Source organism: Citrus clementina, unplaced genomic scaffold (genome assembly GCF_000493195.1).
Source record: "Citrus clementina cultivar Clemenules unplaced genomic scaffold, Citrus_clementina_v1.0 scaffold_8, whole genome shotgun sequence".
Classification (NCBI taxonomy): domain Eukaryota; kingdom Viridiplantae; phylum Streptophyta; class Magnoliopsida; order Sapindales; family Rutaceae; genus Citrus; species Citrus x clementina.
This window is the reverse complement of record NW_006262022.1, coordinates 13421442-13438107: the sequence shown is the minus strand read 5'-3', so window position 1 is coordinate 13438107 and position 16666 is coordinate 13421442. Positions and strand designations below refer to the sequence as shown.

Genomic DNA, 16666 nt, shown 5'->3' with positions numbered 1-16666 from the left:
CAATTTTTATGGGATTTACCTTTAGGAGAAAATTTTAAAGGGAATGCAAACTTTTAAAATTTAAAGAAGACTTTCCATTTCCGGATGCTACATAAATCCAGGTATTAATTTCTTAAAAAATTAAGTGCTTCTTTTATCAATGTATACATTGGGTATGATATGCTCCATTATTTAATTAGCGTAGTGCATGTTTTACCTCTATATCACTTGTACTAAAGATATTTAAGTGAAAACAACAATTTTATTATTACACCTTTATTAAGGTATAACTTCCTCATACTAATTAAAATAGATTAGTTCCAATATTATGACTATAGAGAAGTTTTATCATACAAAGTTTTTTTTTTAAAAAAAACACATGTTGTAACAATTAATATTTTCAAAATTCTACGGTTTATTTCCTTTAGAATCATACTTGCTCATTTTCTTTCCATTATTTATATACCAAATTATTCATAGATTTCACATTCTCAATTAATAAAATTAAAAAGGATTTCAAAAGTAATATATATATATATATATATATATATAGGACAAATGCTTGCGTCAAAATAGTTTTTAGGCAACTTACACAGTAGCATGTCGTGTGGTCATAAACTTAGGCAGTTGTGAGAATGTTATTTTAGAATAAATTGTGACTAAACTAAACTTGAATACATAATCACATCAAACTCCATACAAGCTCACATGGATGAAGAAAGGAAATCAAGTAATGGCAACTAAACATTGCTTAGTTTCTTTATCTATTAGATCACTCTATAAAGATCGAGTTTGATGTGAGATGTAGTAGTTATGGATGCCTGTCATCTATTATTGGGCAGACCCTAACAATATGATCAAAACTTATCTCATGCTGACTCTCAAACAAGAGTTGGATAATTCTCAGTTAAGTAAGAAGCAATTTCTAGATGTTGTAACAAAGACAAAGAGGGCTTGTGTTTTATTAGGAAATGAGAGCCACAATAATTTAAGGGTATCTGAAGCTGTGAAACCTATACCAAAAGAACTTTAAGATTTGTTCCCTAATGAGCTACCACAAGGTTTACCACCTCTTAGGGATATATAACGCCAAATTGATTTGGTACCAGATTTTACATTACCAAATCGACCTCACTATCATATAAGTCCTACCGGACATGAGGAAATGAGATGGAAGTGGAAGAGTTATTATGAAAAGGATTTGTTTGTGAAAGTCTTAGTCCCTGTGCAATCCCTTCTTTATTGACTTCAAAGAAAGATGGTTTTTGGAGAATATGTGTAGACAGTTGAGCTATCAATAAAATTACAGTCCGAAATTATCTTCTAATCCATCGATTCAATGACTTATTGGATCATATTAGTGGAACAATAATTTTTACCAAACTTGATTCGAAAAGTGGCTACCATCATATTCTGATCTGACCTAGAGATAAATGGAAAAAAAAAACCTTTAAAACTCTCAAAAGGTTACATAAGTGGTTAGTAATGCCATTTGCCTTATTTAAAGCTCCAAGTACTTTTATGGGAGTTATAAATTAACTTTTTTGTCCTTTCATTGGAAAGTTTATGGTTATTTACCTCAATGATATACTTATATATAGTACTAGCCATGAATTATATTTGCAGCATCTGAGAGAAGTACTTTCAACTCTAAAGGCAACAAGTTTATATACTGTAGTAAATAAGTATATTCTTTTGACAAAGAAAATATTATTTTTAGGATATGTGGCATCAAAGGATGGTATATCTATTGATCAATTGAAAATAAATATTATTCGAGAGTAGCCACAATCAACTGCTTTATTTATAGTCAGAAGTTTCTATATGTTGGCGTCTTTTTACAGATGATTTATTCTTCATTTCAGTACTATTATGACACCAATCACGGATTGCATGAAAGTAGGACAATCCTCTTGGGCAAGAATAGCTTTTAAACTATTTGAAATTATCAAAGAAACATTGACTAATGCCTTAGTACTTGCCCTCCTATATTTTTCTCTCACTTTTAGAATACATTGTGATGCATTCAAAATAGGGATTAGAGCAGTTCTAATCTAGTAAAGTAAACCTATAGCTTCTTTCAGCGAGAAGTTGAACAAAGTAAAGGCATGTTACAACACTTATAATATGGAGCTTTATACAGTGGTCCAAGTGTTACAATATCAGCGTCGGTGTCTGATTCATTGAGACTTTGTTTTCTACACTGATCATGCCACATTGAAACATCTTAATAGTTAAGATAAGCTTTCTCATCAACGCACCATGTGAACAACATTCCTTTAATAGTTTACTTTTGTGATAAGACATACTTCTGAGATCTTTTTTGTTAACATGAATGCATAATCAAGTCTTTGGATTTGATATATTTCAAGAGTTATATGCTACTGATCCTTTGTTTGCTCCTTTATTAAAAGACATTGTTGTAGAGTTCTACTCAGACTCTCATTTGCATGAGGGATTCCTTTTCAAAGTAATCAATTATATGTTCCTGACTAGACTAAAGATCGTTGCAGAACTAGATTATGACAGGCATATGGGTTGTGATAAAACTTTGACTCTAATAATCAACACTTATTTTTTGCTATTATAAGGTGTGATGTCTATCACTATGTCAGGATTTGTCGTATGTGTTAGGTTTTCAATGGTACTGCAAATAATACATGATTATATATGTTGCTGTCAATTCCAACACAACATTCGGCTGACATTAGCATGAACTTTGTTTTAGGATTATCCTATACTCAGAGGGGTATAGATTCAATAGTTGTCACTGTTGATTGATTCTAGAAAATGACTCACTTTATCGCGTGCATAAAGACTATAGATGTCTTGATTGTTGCTTGGATATTCTTTAAAAAGGTCTATAAATTGCACAGTTTACCAAGCTCTCTATAGTATCTAACCGAGATAGATGATTTTTTAGCCATTTATGGAGGATATTATGGAAGTTGACAAACACTCACCTAAATTTGAAAGTGCTTATCACCCACAAATAGATGGTCAAACTAAGGTTGTCAACTACTTTTTAGGAAATCATCTACATAGTCTAGTTGGCGATAACTTGAAGACATGAGATTAAAAGTTATACCAAGTTTATTTGCTTATAACTATTCTGTTAAGCATAGTACTGGTTTTAAGTCCTTTTTCAGGTGAATTATGGATATACGCCTCCAGGACCTATTGCCTTAGCTACATATCCAAATTTAGTTCGCAAAAGGAGCAAGGCAGGAGACTTTATTGAGCAGCTTAAAAAAAAATCATACAACTACACATGAGTCTCTGAGAAAGAGAAGCTTATAAAACTGAGGTAAATAGAAGGCATCGATCTTTAGAATTTCAGGTGGGAGATCTTTTTTGGGTTGTTCTAACCAAAAACAAGTTCACCTTTTTTGGGCTGTCCTAACCAAAAACAAGTTCATCTTTTTTGGGTTGTTCTAACCAAAGATAAATTCTCAATTCGAGAGTACAACAAGCTTTCTACCAAGAAAATCGAACCTTTAGAAATTATAGTGAAGATAAATCCTCATGCCTACAAAACTGAAGCTTTCTAGTCATATTCACATTGCAGATGTATTCAATGTCAAGCGTCTTATTCCTTTTAGAGGTGATCATGATGGATATTCTGTTACTGACAATTTACATTCGAGAGTGATTTCTCTCTATCTTAGGGGGAATGGTACAGATTAGAAATTCTTATCATACTTGAATTAGTTTCTTTATTGTCTAAAGTTTATTGTTCTTTTTCTTTGTAGCTTAAGACTTTATTTTCTTTTTCTCTATGGTTTAGGATAATTACTAGTAGTATAAATAACCCTCCCTTATAGGTTTTGAAGGTAGATTGAGTTCAATAATATTTTCAGTTTTTGAGTTTAGTTAATTCTTAGTATTCTAGGAAATCAAAGAGTTTTAACACCCTATGTTTACAACATTCTATTGGATCAACATGAATTTATAATTTTCTTTTATTCCGATATTCTCAAGATTAACACAATATGAAAACTCTAAACTTCCACTGCATATATACATAGTCTCCATTTCAGAAAATCAAAAAATCATTCCCCAGCCATCGACAATGTAAGCTAGGCCATAATCACGTGAGATCATTTTCTCACTCACAATCTATCAACTAACAGAGCAATGACAAGCCCCCGATCAATTTTTTCATGAGAACTCAAAACACAACACATATTTGTTTATGTAATAAAAGTACTGACATTGATGAGATAAATTAATCAATTAATAATTTATTAATAAAATGAAAATTAAAAATCTATACCTTTAGAGTTGATTCTTGTGCACTTGACTTTACAAGCATAAGCTTCACTATTCTTTTCAACTTCTTCACTTTCTTCTTTAAATATTTTGCTTTTACTTCCAAATCAACACATTGTTGCAAGTTACTTCCTCCACTTGGAGAAACATACACATCCTTGTCTTTGATACCTGCTCCCTAACCAACAAGACGACCATGCATTTCCTTTGCCTTGGTACTTGTTGATATCCAATTCTTCCCTACATGAAACAATTTGAATAAATCAAGTGGACTAAGTTCAGTCCATGTTTATTACTACAACAAGGATTTAAAATCCCATAAGGTCATAATAAATAAAAATATAAACATTATTGTTGTTATGACCAAAGTCAACCATCTTCATATGATTAAACTATATAAGTCAAAACTACCTTTAAAACCATAACAGAAATGGCAAAATTTTAGAAATTCATTAAAATTAAAATATTCTATATATTGGGATGATATTTTCAAAATTTAGGAACAAATATGAATGAACAACATATTAAAATTTGAGTTCATTTTGAGGTCAATATTTTGGTGTTTTATAAAATCAAAAGTAAGTGAACAGTTCAATCGAAATAACTTGCTGCAAAAGGCAGTAGAGTTTGAAAAATCATTAAAATAAACTACAAGTTTAATTAATATGAAACTTTCCAAACTTAAATTAGACATATAGTGTTGGGATTATATGCTCTTTTAAAGCATATTAATTTATTTTCTGATTAATAAAATATTTGAGATATTTTCAATTGTATAAATATATATTGAATAAGGTCCGTTTAATCATATTATATGTATTTATGTGATCATCATATGGATTCACAGAAGACATAAATACAAGTTATCTTATGATTAAATAAATTTAGTTTGCAGTTGATAAATAGAGTTGGATGCTCTATTTATGTTTAGACTATAGTAAATTCATTGAATGATTTATCTTCATCATATATGAATTTACTGATGTAGTTTGACTACATTGAGCTGGATCACATATGAGATTTAATTAACCTTGAAATGACTGCCAGACTTATTAAATTTCATAGGCATTGATTTTACTGTAATCTTAATCTTGAGTTAGTTATGATTTCATGATTGTAATTGTTATTCCATTTGAGTTACCAATGGGCACGACACACATTTGTGGTCAAGATTACCAGTATCTTGGTGGGAGCAATTATGAGTATTGGAGCTATAGATTAACAATATAGAATTTGTATAACACATCTCTTGATGGGTTTTCGACATTTGATCATAAAATTCTCTTTCCAAAGTGTGTCAACATATTTAGTATGTTGAAAATAATCATTAGAGAAAACCAGTAAGTATCAAGGAATATGACATAATTAAATCGATTGGACAATTAAAATATCGATTTAATTAACGATGTAGTACAAAGGATTATGCAGTAAAGAAATCAATGTGGCTTGGGACGAATTATTATTCGAACATACAATTATGGAGGTCAGTTCCAATCTTTTAGTGGAGTAGACTTGGAATTAAATAATTGGGCTAATTTAATTACATGCCTAATTATTGTAGCCACTATTGTATGTTCTCAAATGATCCCCAGGTTAGCTCATTTAATTGACTGCGCCGATACTGGATTAATAAGTAAGATAACTAGCTATTTGAGTTAAAAGCCTAAATATATTATTTAGTGGGAGGCTCCATGTAATATGTTTATGTGTAAGGGGCCTTGTGTTATTTTACAAGGTGGGCCCCTATAACACAAGAATAAGTAACGTTGCCTTTATTTTTTATTTTTTTTAATTTAAATCAAATTTGATTTAATAGAATAAAAAATAGAAAATATGGAACCTAGGGTTTCCACTAGATAGAAATATAAAATGGTTTATTTTCTCCCAAAAGAAGGAAAGCATCCACTTTATACATATTAGAGAAAAAGATTTTTCTCTCTATTGTTGAGAGAAAAAATTTTTTGTGCTAGTTGCTTTAGTGGTGATAAAGGCACCCACACGTCAAGTGCAAATCAAACTTGAGTCATAGCCTGGAAGATTATTTAGTGGCGGATCGTGATCTGACAGGAGTTGTGGTGACGAATCGTGATCTAACAAGAGTGGTGGTGGTGGATCGTGATCTAACAGGAGTTGTGGGGACGGATCGTGATCTAACAAGAGTGGTGGTAACGGATCGTGATCTGGGAGCCTAAATCACTTCAGCGGAAAAGGCTAAATCGGATTTTCAAGATACGGTTTCTAGATTACAAATTCTTATATATTATATGAGAGCGATCCTAAAAGTTTTTATAAAATATTTAAAAAATTGATTTTTCGCCAACATATAGAAGTTTAGTTCTTAGAAATTTTAGAATATTTCAATATTGTTAAACTATTTATTTACAATAACAAACATGGCACGAGTAATTTCTGATAAAATTGAAAATTCCACTAAAGCTCATATATTAACCCAATTTATTCCAAAAATTTCTAGCAATAAAACACACACATTTAACTTTAGTTGCTCAAAGTTTCAATTCAATCGAACATTATTGCTAAACTACGTCAAACGTATCATCATTATTATCATCAGAAGATATAACAGTTCAATCAAACTAAGTCCCTGTTATTTATCAAAAAGTTTGACCAAATTTTGGTAACCAACAGCAGTTATTTATCAAAAAGTTTGACCAAATTTTGGTAACCAACAGCAAGTAAGAGCTACTTTAAACCATAGCCTGATAAGTAATGTCGTAGAAACTGGACAAAGAAAAATCTTAATCACTGACATTAACATAGACCTAGACTAATGAACACCAAAGACACACTACATTGTAACACAAATTAATAAACAGTCACAACAAATAAGAGATTATTATTTAACTGCTAAAGAAGATACCAGACATCTATAGATAACATAAAAGTAAAGAAAGAAGAGAACATGATTTAACTACTGAAGAAGACTTTTGTTTAGTGTTACCTTAGGCAGCTTCAAACAATTGGATTAAGGCTCCGTTTGGTACAGCTTATTAAATAGAGCTTATAACAGTAGAGCTTATAGCAGTAGAGCTTATAGCAGTAGAGCTTATACCAATAGAGCTTTTGGACAAAAAGTCATTGGGTGTTTGGTTGTCAATAAAAAATGCACTTTTGAACCATTAAACTATGTGATATTTTTTATATTATATATTTTTAGAAAAGCTTTATAACCTCTACTCCCAAAAGCTCAAATTTTGGGCTTTTGCTAGTAGAGATAAATTAGCTTATTTAAGCTAAAAAAACTCTACTAAAAAAATAACCAAACACTATAAAAAAATTTAAAAAGTGCTTATACGATTAAATAAGCCCTTATGGCTCTTAAATAAGCCATACCAAACAGGCACTAATTTACGTTATATAATTATCTTCCCTCATGTATTGGGTTCTTGGGTGCATTTGGCAGCTTATGTTACACTGCACTGGATTGCATTAAAACATTATTCTTACGTTGACCGATATTTAATTGTAATTTCTAGTTGCATTACACTACATTAAAAATATGTCTAATGAAATGAAAAATGCATAACCTGAACTCATTAGCGGGTGGGGTAGGGTCTTAGACTGTATTGCATTAAACAACTATTCATATTTTAAGTACAATCATTTAATTTTTATTATTTCATAAATTACAATAAATTTAAATTTATTAAATATTAATTTATATTTCATTTTTAAATAAAAATTTAATTTAATAATATCAAGTATTAGTAAAGATAAATATCTAATAAATAAATGATAATGCATTAATTTACTTTTGTTACATAAAATCATTTTAATTATTTTACTTTAAATATGTAAAAATATTTTAATTTTATTAAATCATTTATTATTTACTGAAATAATAAATTTAAATTAAAAAATTATATTTTACATTAATAAATAAAAATAAACGTATATTCAATAATATAATATAATATAATACACATTATATTATATAATTATATAATGCTATATTTTTAGAGTATAATATTAAGTTATATTATATCCGAATAACTAATATATAGAAATAAATTATTTTATAGTATAGTGTTATAATAAAATATTATAATAATGTGTTATAATATTATAATTTTTTATTGTTTAATAAAAGTATATTATTAAATTATTTTTATATAATTAAAATTAACATATAAAAATAATTAATTAAAAAATTAATAATGAAAACCTAAAATATGTACAAATTTAAATAATATTAATTTTGTTTTAATACTAATATAATGATAACATTATTTTATATTATATAGTCCATTCACTTAACAAAATGACGGAAGTAACTGGAAGCATAATCGTGGGGCCCACCCATGTTAACATATATGTTTCCATAATATTGATTTTGATGATAACAAATAAGATTAAGAATGATTAATCTTTTAAGCCTAAATTATTTAATATTCTTTTTAAATAAAATCATTATTTTTACATTATAAAGGTTTTATATTTAATGGAAAAATGATTTCATGAAATTGATTGTTTTTATTCTTTTTAAATAAATCATTATTTTCACATTATAAATGTTTCATATTTAATGGAAAAATGATTTTATGAAATTGATTGTTTTTCAAAGTTTATGGTTTAATTGAAAGAATTTTGAAAACTTTGAAATAAACAAGTATTGCTTGAAATTTTGGTAAAGGACTTATTTGAAAAGTGTCATAGCATCTTTGGCAATATCATAATTTCAGAAAGTTTTGGGATAAACAAAGTATTATTTAGAAATTCTGAAATTGGACCTATTTGTAAAATTTCATAACTTTTTGGGCCATAGTATAGTTTTATAAAGTTTTGGGGTCAAACTATAAATTTTGGAAAATGTTTTACTGTAGCAAGCGGCTTACCAGATACTGATAAACGGCAAGCCGGATACGAGGCAGTAAGCACTAGAACGAAAGCGGCTTACCGGATATGGTTAAACGGCAAGCCGGTTACGACAAAAAATGTGCATAACGGCTAGTAACGGCTAGTTTTTGAGTTCAAACTATATAAACTCAAAACCAATTCATTTTTGGTAACTCAAGCAAGCATAAACAAGTGCACACAACATATATTGAGCTTCCATTTCGTAAATCATCATTTGTTGAATCATCATTGAGCTATAATTTGTATATCCACTCTTAAAGAGAGATTCATTGTTGTATTTATCATTTCTCATCAAATTGTGAGAGTACAAGTGTGAGAGACACTTGGGGTGAAGAGATTGGAGAGATAATCTCTTGTTGTAAAGGTTCATTGACACCTTGAAGTCAATTGTAATCGTTTGAAGCCTTGGAAAGGCTTGGATAGTGAAATCCTCAAGCCCGGTGTGCTTGGAGGCGTGGACGTAGGCGGGGATTGCCGAACCACGTAAAAATCATTGAGTTAGCTTTCTCTTCCCTTACTCATTTATTATTGTGCTTTTATTGAATTTATTGTTTTCGAATTTATTAAGGCATTAGATTGAATTGTTGTGTGGTTTGCCTAGAATAATTTTAAAATCCCAATTCACCCTCCCTCTTGGGTTGCCTAGCTAGTATTTCAACCCAGACTTGGGAATGGAGAATAGGAGACTGATTCTTCGGAGGGTAGGAATCAACCTCTCATTTCTTGTATTGACCATTTTACCCCCAACAAAATAAAAAATACTCATTTTATCCTCTGTTCAAAAAAATTAGTATAATTAATTAATATACTATTAAAATTAATTAATATAATTATTCTAATTAATTACTATATTAATGTTAATTATTATTACTATTACTATTATTATTAATGATGAAATTTTTTGCATTAATTAATATATTATTAACAATAATGATTAATAATAATAATTTTTGAATAAATAATCATAATAATTAAAATTCAAAATAAAAATTATGATAATAGTTCATTGAGTACTTTTTAGTAATTTATTACGATCTAACTCATTCTGATTTTGATTCCAAGACAAAGTAAACACATTATAGCAATCCAGCTCATACCAATTCTAATGCGTACACCTCAAGTAAATAACTTTTTTTTATTCTCATTCTCTATTTCATTCCAATCTATTCAAATTCCAAACCATTCCAATTTCTGTTTACTAAATCACCACTAATGCAGTGTAATGCAATATACTATGCCACATGCACATCCTTAAAAAATAATTTACTTTTGCATGCATTATATACAATATGTCATTGTTATTTTGAACTTAATAAAAACAAATCTACCATTTATTTTTCAAATAGAGAGCTAATTTAGCATAAAAAGTCTAGAGAGAACATAAAAAAGCACTTCCAGCACCACTCTTTCAAAATTTTACAAAATTTAAGTTGACATTAACGAAGTCTCATGTTATAATTATGAACATTGTATTACCAAGGGCAAAATTCCCTTGGAAAAGCTAATAATGTTTTCCATGCTTATCCAGCGGTTCTTATTTATCTTTGAAAAAGGTGCCTCTCACCGAAGGTGAATGTGGCCCTCGAAAATATCTTGCCGCTAAAACTGTTATTTGTTTACCATAGTACTAGTAAATATCTATAATTTTTACTAATTGTTTCTCTCTCTATTTTATGTTAAATCTTAATAAATTATTAGTTGTTTCTATCTCTAATTTTTATCAAATCTTATCTCTGTAATAGTTTTATTAAAAACTATTATTCGCAGCAGGCAGCAGCTTCTTCTTTCTTCTTTCTCTCCTTTTTTTCCCCTCATAAAATGCTAGACCTCACATGTAATTAAAGTAAATTTGAATTATACTAAATAACAACTTCTTACAGAAATAACAGTAAGTCTTTTATTTATCTTAATTAATACAGTATGATACATTATTAAAAGGGAAAAGCTACTTACCCCGATTTTAAACCCCGCGCTCCGAATATTATCAAAACGGTGCGTTTTGCTTTGATTTCTTTTTTGCTTTGACTGTTTTTCTTTGGCGTTGATTGATTCTTTGCTTTTTTGCTTTTTTGCTTTGATTGCTTTCCCATTTTTTTTTTTTTTTTGATAAGGACGTAAAGCTTTCCATTAACAGAACTTTGACAGTAACAACGAAACATGAACTGAGAAATTTTCCAGCCAAATACACTGATTTTCAACGTCTAAAGCTTTCTTTGCTACATAATGAGCAGCTATATTACAGCCCCTTGGAGCAAATTGGATTGATGCTTGGCTCTGGATCCTAAGCTTTGTCTGGATTTCTGCAATAATCCATTCTATTTCTATCTTGCTTTCCTTTCTACAATAATCCACCTGTTGAGCAGTTTCAATTTCAAACAAAACAGCTTCAGCTTCCATACTAGCTACAGTGCCTGCAAATGGAACATTTTGAACTGCTACTGCCACAACCCTTCCCCTGGAGTTTCTTATAACTACTCCCAAGCCAGCAATAATCAATTCTACATTGCTTTCCCATTGAGTTCCATTTGTGCAGCACGTGAACATTTTCTTTCTTCTTCTATTTGCGCAAGCGTGAACCACAACACTCCACTTTGCAGACTGAAACTGCAAACTGCAAACTACAAAACTCCAAGTACAGAGCTTCCAAACTGCAAAACGCCAACTGATTCGTGAAAGTTAAAGTGCTGAATTTCTACATTTGTATCAAAACTTGCTCAACCATGAGCATTTGTATCAAGTTAATCAACATCTGCTATCAAGTTAATCAAAATCACAAGCAACAACTGAATCAACGCACGTAAATTAAACCCATCAGAGCCATCAACACACGTAATAATCTTTTGTTTTCTTAATCTGTCTCACGATCATGATTTGCTCTTCCGTGTACGCCAGAGAGGACGAAGAAGAAGCTGAGGCAGACGCGCCGTTAGGTTTTGAAGGAAGCAGCAGCGGCAGAGAGCTTGTTCTTGAAGGAAGCAATAGCAGCAGTGAGATAGGATTAAACGAAAAGGAAGCAAAGGTCCGTTTCTGTGGTTTGGCAAAAGAAAGGAAAGGAAGAAACATAGGTTAAACGCACCGTTTTCAATTTAATCAAAACGGTGCGTTTTAAATTCGGGGCGCGTTTCGGGGTTAAAAATCGGGGTGAATAGCAGCCCTCAATAACTAAAAGGAAAATGCTATATTCCCCGCGTCAAACCCCGGGTCAAACCCCGAATTAGTAAAACGACGTCGTTTTGGCCAGTTTTTTTTTCTTTTTGGTTCCACGAAGCGTCGTCGTTTTGGCTTGTAAAAACAAAACAAACTAAACGAAGAGGAGGGCAGAGGAAGTCAGCAACGAAATCAAAGTTTCAGCAACGAAATCAAAGTTTCAGCAACGAACGAACAGATCAAAGTTTCAGCAACGAAAACAGGTCTTCATATTCGATTTTTCAGTCACCATTGTTAAGTGAGGAACGAACAACAACGAAGACGAACAGCAAGTTTCGGCATTTGCACAAGCTAAGGTACGGATTTCTCAGCACCTGTTGAAGCTCTCATTTTTGTTATCAAGTTTGTATTAAATTTTCTTTTCGATTTTCTGTAACATTTTTGATTATGAAGATATTTGAATATAATGATTTCAGTTTCGATTACGAAAACAAAATTTCTATTCGAATTTCTTTTATGGTAAGTCATGAAATTTTGCTCAAAAGAACAGTCGATAACATGCCCTCTAGTCAATGAATTTTGCTCAAAAGAACCGTGTATGTGTAACCAAAAGGGATGCCTACGGACTTGTATTAGCTAGTTCGCGGCTTGCCATTATTTGACAATTTCAATTTCCAATTGCATGCTTTTACAACAGGCTTGAATTGTTTAAATTTGAATCATGACTACGGACTTCTATTAGCTAATGTTTGCGGCTTGCCGTTATTTGATAATTTCAGTTTCCAATTGCGATGCTTTTACAACAATCTTGAATTGTTTAATGAATTTGCAATAAATAAATAATAATATACTGCATTGTTTAAATTTGCAGCAGTTAATGGATAATTTGGAGCAAGTGGAGGAGGTTGATGAAGTTGAAGAATTGGAGGATTTACAGGGGGTTGATTTGGAAGGAAATAATGAGGAATTGGTGCCGGAAATAATTATTGAGCCAACAGTTGGGATGTTTTTTGATAGTCCTGATGAAATGTTTGAATATTATAAGGGTTATGGCCTACAAGAGGGGTTTCCAATTATGCGGAGATCTTGTAGAAAAGGGGATGATGGGAGTTTGAGATATGTGACATTTACTTATGGGCGAAACGGCAAGTCAAAAGCCAAAGACACTAATGTTTTGCGGCTTCAACCAAACCAAAAAATTGGATGCAATGCTAAACTTGGAGGACGTTTGGATTTGGTTACCGGAAAATGGGTAATTGGAAATATGATTCTTGAACATAACCATGCCGTGAGTCTGAGCAAGAGTAGGTATTATCGATGCAACCGTACCATTAGTCCATTTGTTAAAAAGCAACTTGAGATAAACGACGAAGCTGGAATTAGAATGGCTCAAAGTTTTAAGTCTGTTGTTGTCGACGCTGGTGGCTTTGAAAAAGTCTCATTCTTAGAAAAAGATGCTAGAAATCATATTGACAAGGTGCGGCGATTAAGGCTCGGAGAAGGGGATGCTGTTGCAATTCAGAGATATTTTAAGAAAATGCAAACAGAAAATGATGGGTTTTTCTTCAGTCTTGACCTAGATGAGGAGGGCCGGTTGAAAAATGTATTTTGGGCAGATCCAAGGAGTAGGGCAGCCTATAAAGACTTTGGAGATGTGGTCACATTTGATACCACATACCTTACAAACAAATATGACATGCCATTTGCTCCTTTTGTAGGAGTTAATCATCATGGTCAATCAATTTTGTTAGGATGTGGGTTGATTTCGCATGAGGACATGGAGACATTTACGTGGTTATTTGACACATGGCTATCATGCATGTCTGGCTCTCCTCCCCTTGGAATCATTACAGATCAAGACAAAGCGATGAAAAATGCGATTGAGATTGTTTTTCCAAACACTAGGCACTGATGGTGTTTATGGCATATACTGAAAAAGGTGCCTGAGAAGTTGGGAAGGTACGTTGAATATCATGCCATTAGAGTTTCATTACATTCCGTTGTTTATGATTCATATACTCCTGTCGAATTCGAGGAAGCTTGGCATGGCATGGTAGACAAATATGATCTTATTAATAATCAGTGGTTAAATGGATTATATGAGGAAAGAAATCGTTGGGTTCCATGTTTTGTGAAAAATTCTTTTTGGACTAGAATGTCAACCACTCAGCGTAGTGAAAGTATGAATGCTTTCTTTGATGGGTATGTTAACTCGAAAACAACTTTGAAACAATTTGTGGAGAAATATGAAAAAGCAATGGAAAGTAAAATTGAGAAAGAATGGCAAGCGGATGCTAGGTGTTTTAGCCAACGGATGCCATGTCGTACCAGTTTTGCAATGGAGAAGCAAGTTGAAGCAGTGTACACTATTTCCAAGTTTCAAGAATTTCAGCAAGAGTTGGCGAATAAGATATATTGTGAGGTTTTCAGTTGTGGGGGATCAGAATATGCAGTTATTGAAAACGATGAACAAAGTAGAGAAAAAACTTTGAAAGTCTTTTTTGCCAAAAATGAGGGTGAAATTCATTGTGTGTGTAAAATGTTTGAATATAAGGGCATTCTTTGCAGACACGTCATCGCAGTGTTGTCACGTAACCGTATACAATTACTGCCTGAAAAGTATATCCTACGAAAATGGAGGAAAGATGTGCGGAGATTCTACAGTAAAGTCAAAGTCAGTTATGATGCACGAAATTCAAGCATTGAACATCAGCGGTATGAGAGGAGTGCACTGCTTTTTATGATATTGCTGAGGTAGCTTCAAAAAATGAAGAAAGCCATAAAAATATTATGGGTTGGATCGAGAAAGCAATGAAGGATGTATCTCTGAATGTTCGCAGTGATGGTGACGATACATGCAGCTATGCCTACTCAAAGAAAGCAAAAGCAATTTAAGAGGCCAAAACAGAAATCGAATAATGCTTCGACTAGCACAACTGTGGAGGTAATTACGTTAATACATTCATTTTACATTAATTTAAAATATATATTTTAAATGTGTGTTAACCACATTTCTAGGACTCGAAGATACATGGATTTTCTTCTCAGGTGGCTACTACAGTCCCAACACAAGAGAGCCATATGGTAGTGGTAATAATTTTTTTAATTTGTTGTTTCCATTCATTGTCATATGTTTGATAATTTACATTTAATTTTTTTGTTGGTTGTGTAACAGCTAGCACAACAAGCACCCTTCGAACATGCATTTTTCCCCCCTTACTATCAATCCTGGATGAATTATGGCGGAGTCCATCACGGAAACTTGCAATATTTTCCGCAACAAAATTTGGAGGAGGCCAATCGAGGGGAGTTTTCAAGCAATGAACCAAGCACATGATCAAAGTTAAATGAAGTTAAAGTTAGCTTATGTTTTATGTATTAACTTGGTGTATGTGTATGTGTACTTCAACATTTTATTTTTACACTTTGTAAGTTAAATTTGGATCTATTTGGAACATATTGAAATGAGTTGGGCCATATTATAAATTTGAGAAGTATTATTGGGGTCAAATTCAAAATTCATAGTACTTTAAATTAATTCAAACAATTGAAAACTTATATTTAACATTAAAATGTTATTACATATCGTGAATTTAATGTTAAAAACAATACTTAAATAGAAAACATAAAACAACTTAAAAACAATACTTAAATAGAAAACATAAAACAACAATCACGATTAATTTAATAAAATCACTTCGTGGTGCCTCTCTCTTTCGAAGTTCGTCGTCCAACAATCGCCTCTGCACTTCACGTTCTCGCATGTGCTCAAGTTCTTTATGCAATAATTGACATTTTACGGACAAACACTCAATCTCCAAGGCCAGCTTCCTAACCTCATCTGCTAACAAGTTTATCTTCCCTTCGCTAGGTTTATGATCTTCTGCCCACTGAAAGTTGTTACATCCTCTACAAGTCCAAAATTTACGATTTGGATTTCTTTTTGTGCGTGACGTTAAGATCTCCATCTGATCACCACATCCATTACACATTTGCAATGAGCTTCGATTCTCGCTTGTGTTGGATGACATTATTTGTGAAGCCATAGAACTGCCCAAAAAAAGATACAATTACATTTAATAATCTGTGTGTGTGTGTGTGTGTGTGTGCGCCTGTGTGTGTGTGTGCCTGTTTGTGTGTGCCTGCGTGTGTGTGTGTGTGCCTCTGTGTGTGTGTGTGTGCCTCTGTGTGTGTGTGTGTGTGTTTGTGTCTATGTTTGTGTCTCTGTGTGTGTGTGTGTCTGTGTCTGTGCGTGTGTGTGTGTGTGTGTGCCTGTGTGTGTGTGTGTGCCTGTTTGTGTGTGCCTGCGTGTGTGTGTGTGCCTCTGTGTGTGTCTGTGTGTCTGTGTTTGTGTCTCTGTGTGTATATGTTTGTGTGTGTGTGTGTGTGTGTG

The 16666-nt window shown here is 32.0% G+C and overlaps 1 protein-coding gene across 1 annotated transcript; it reads left to right on the top strand.

Moving 5' to 3' along the window:
* Nucleotides 1-11992: 11992 nt before the first annotated feature.
* On the top strand, nucleotides 11993-15031 carry LOC112096375 (protein FAR1-RELATED SEQUENCE 5-like). The gene is made up of 3 exons (XM_024179805.1): nucleotides 11993-12145; nucleotides 13145-14161; nucleotides 14213-15031. Exons 1-3 carry the CDS (start codon nucleotides 11993-11995, stop codon nucleotides 15029-15031), a joined length of 1989 nt encoding a protein of 662 aa, XP_024035573.1.
* The last annotated feature ends 1635 nt before the right edge of the window (nucleotides 15032-16666 follow it).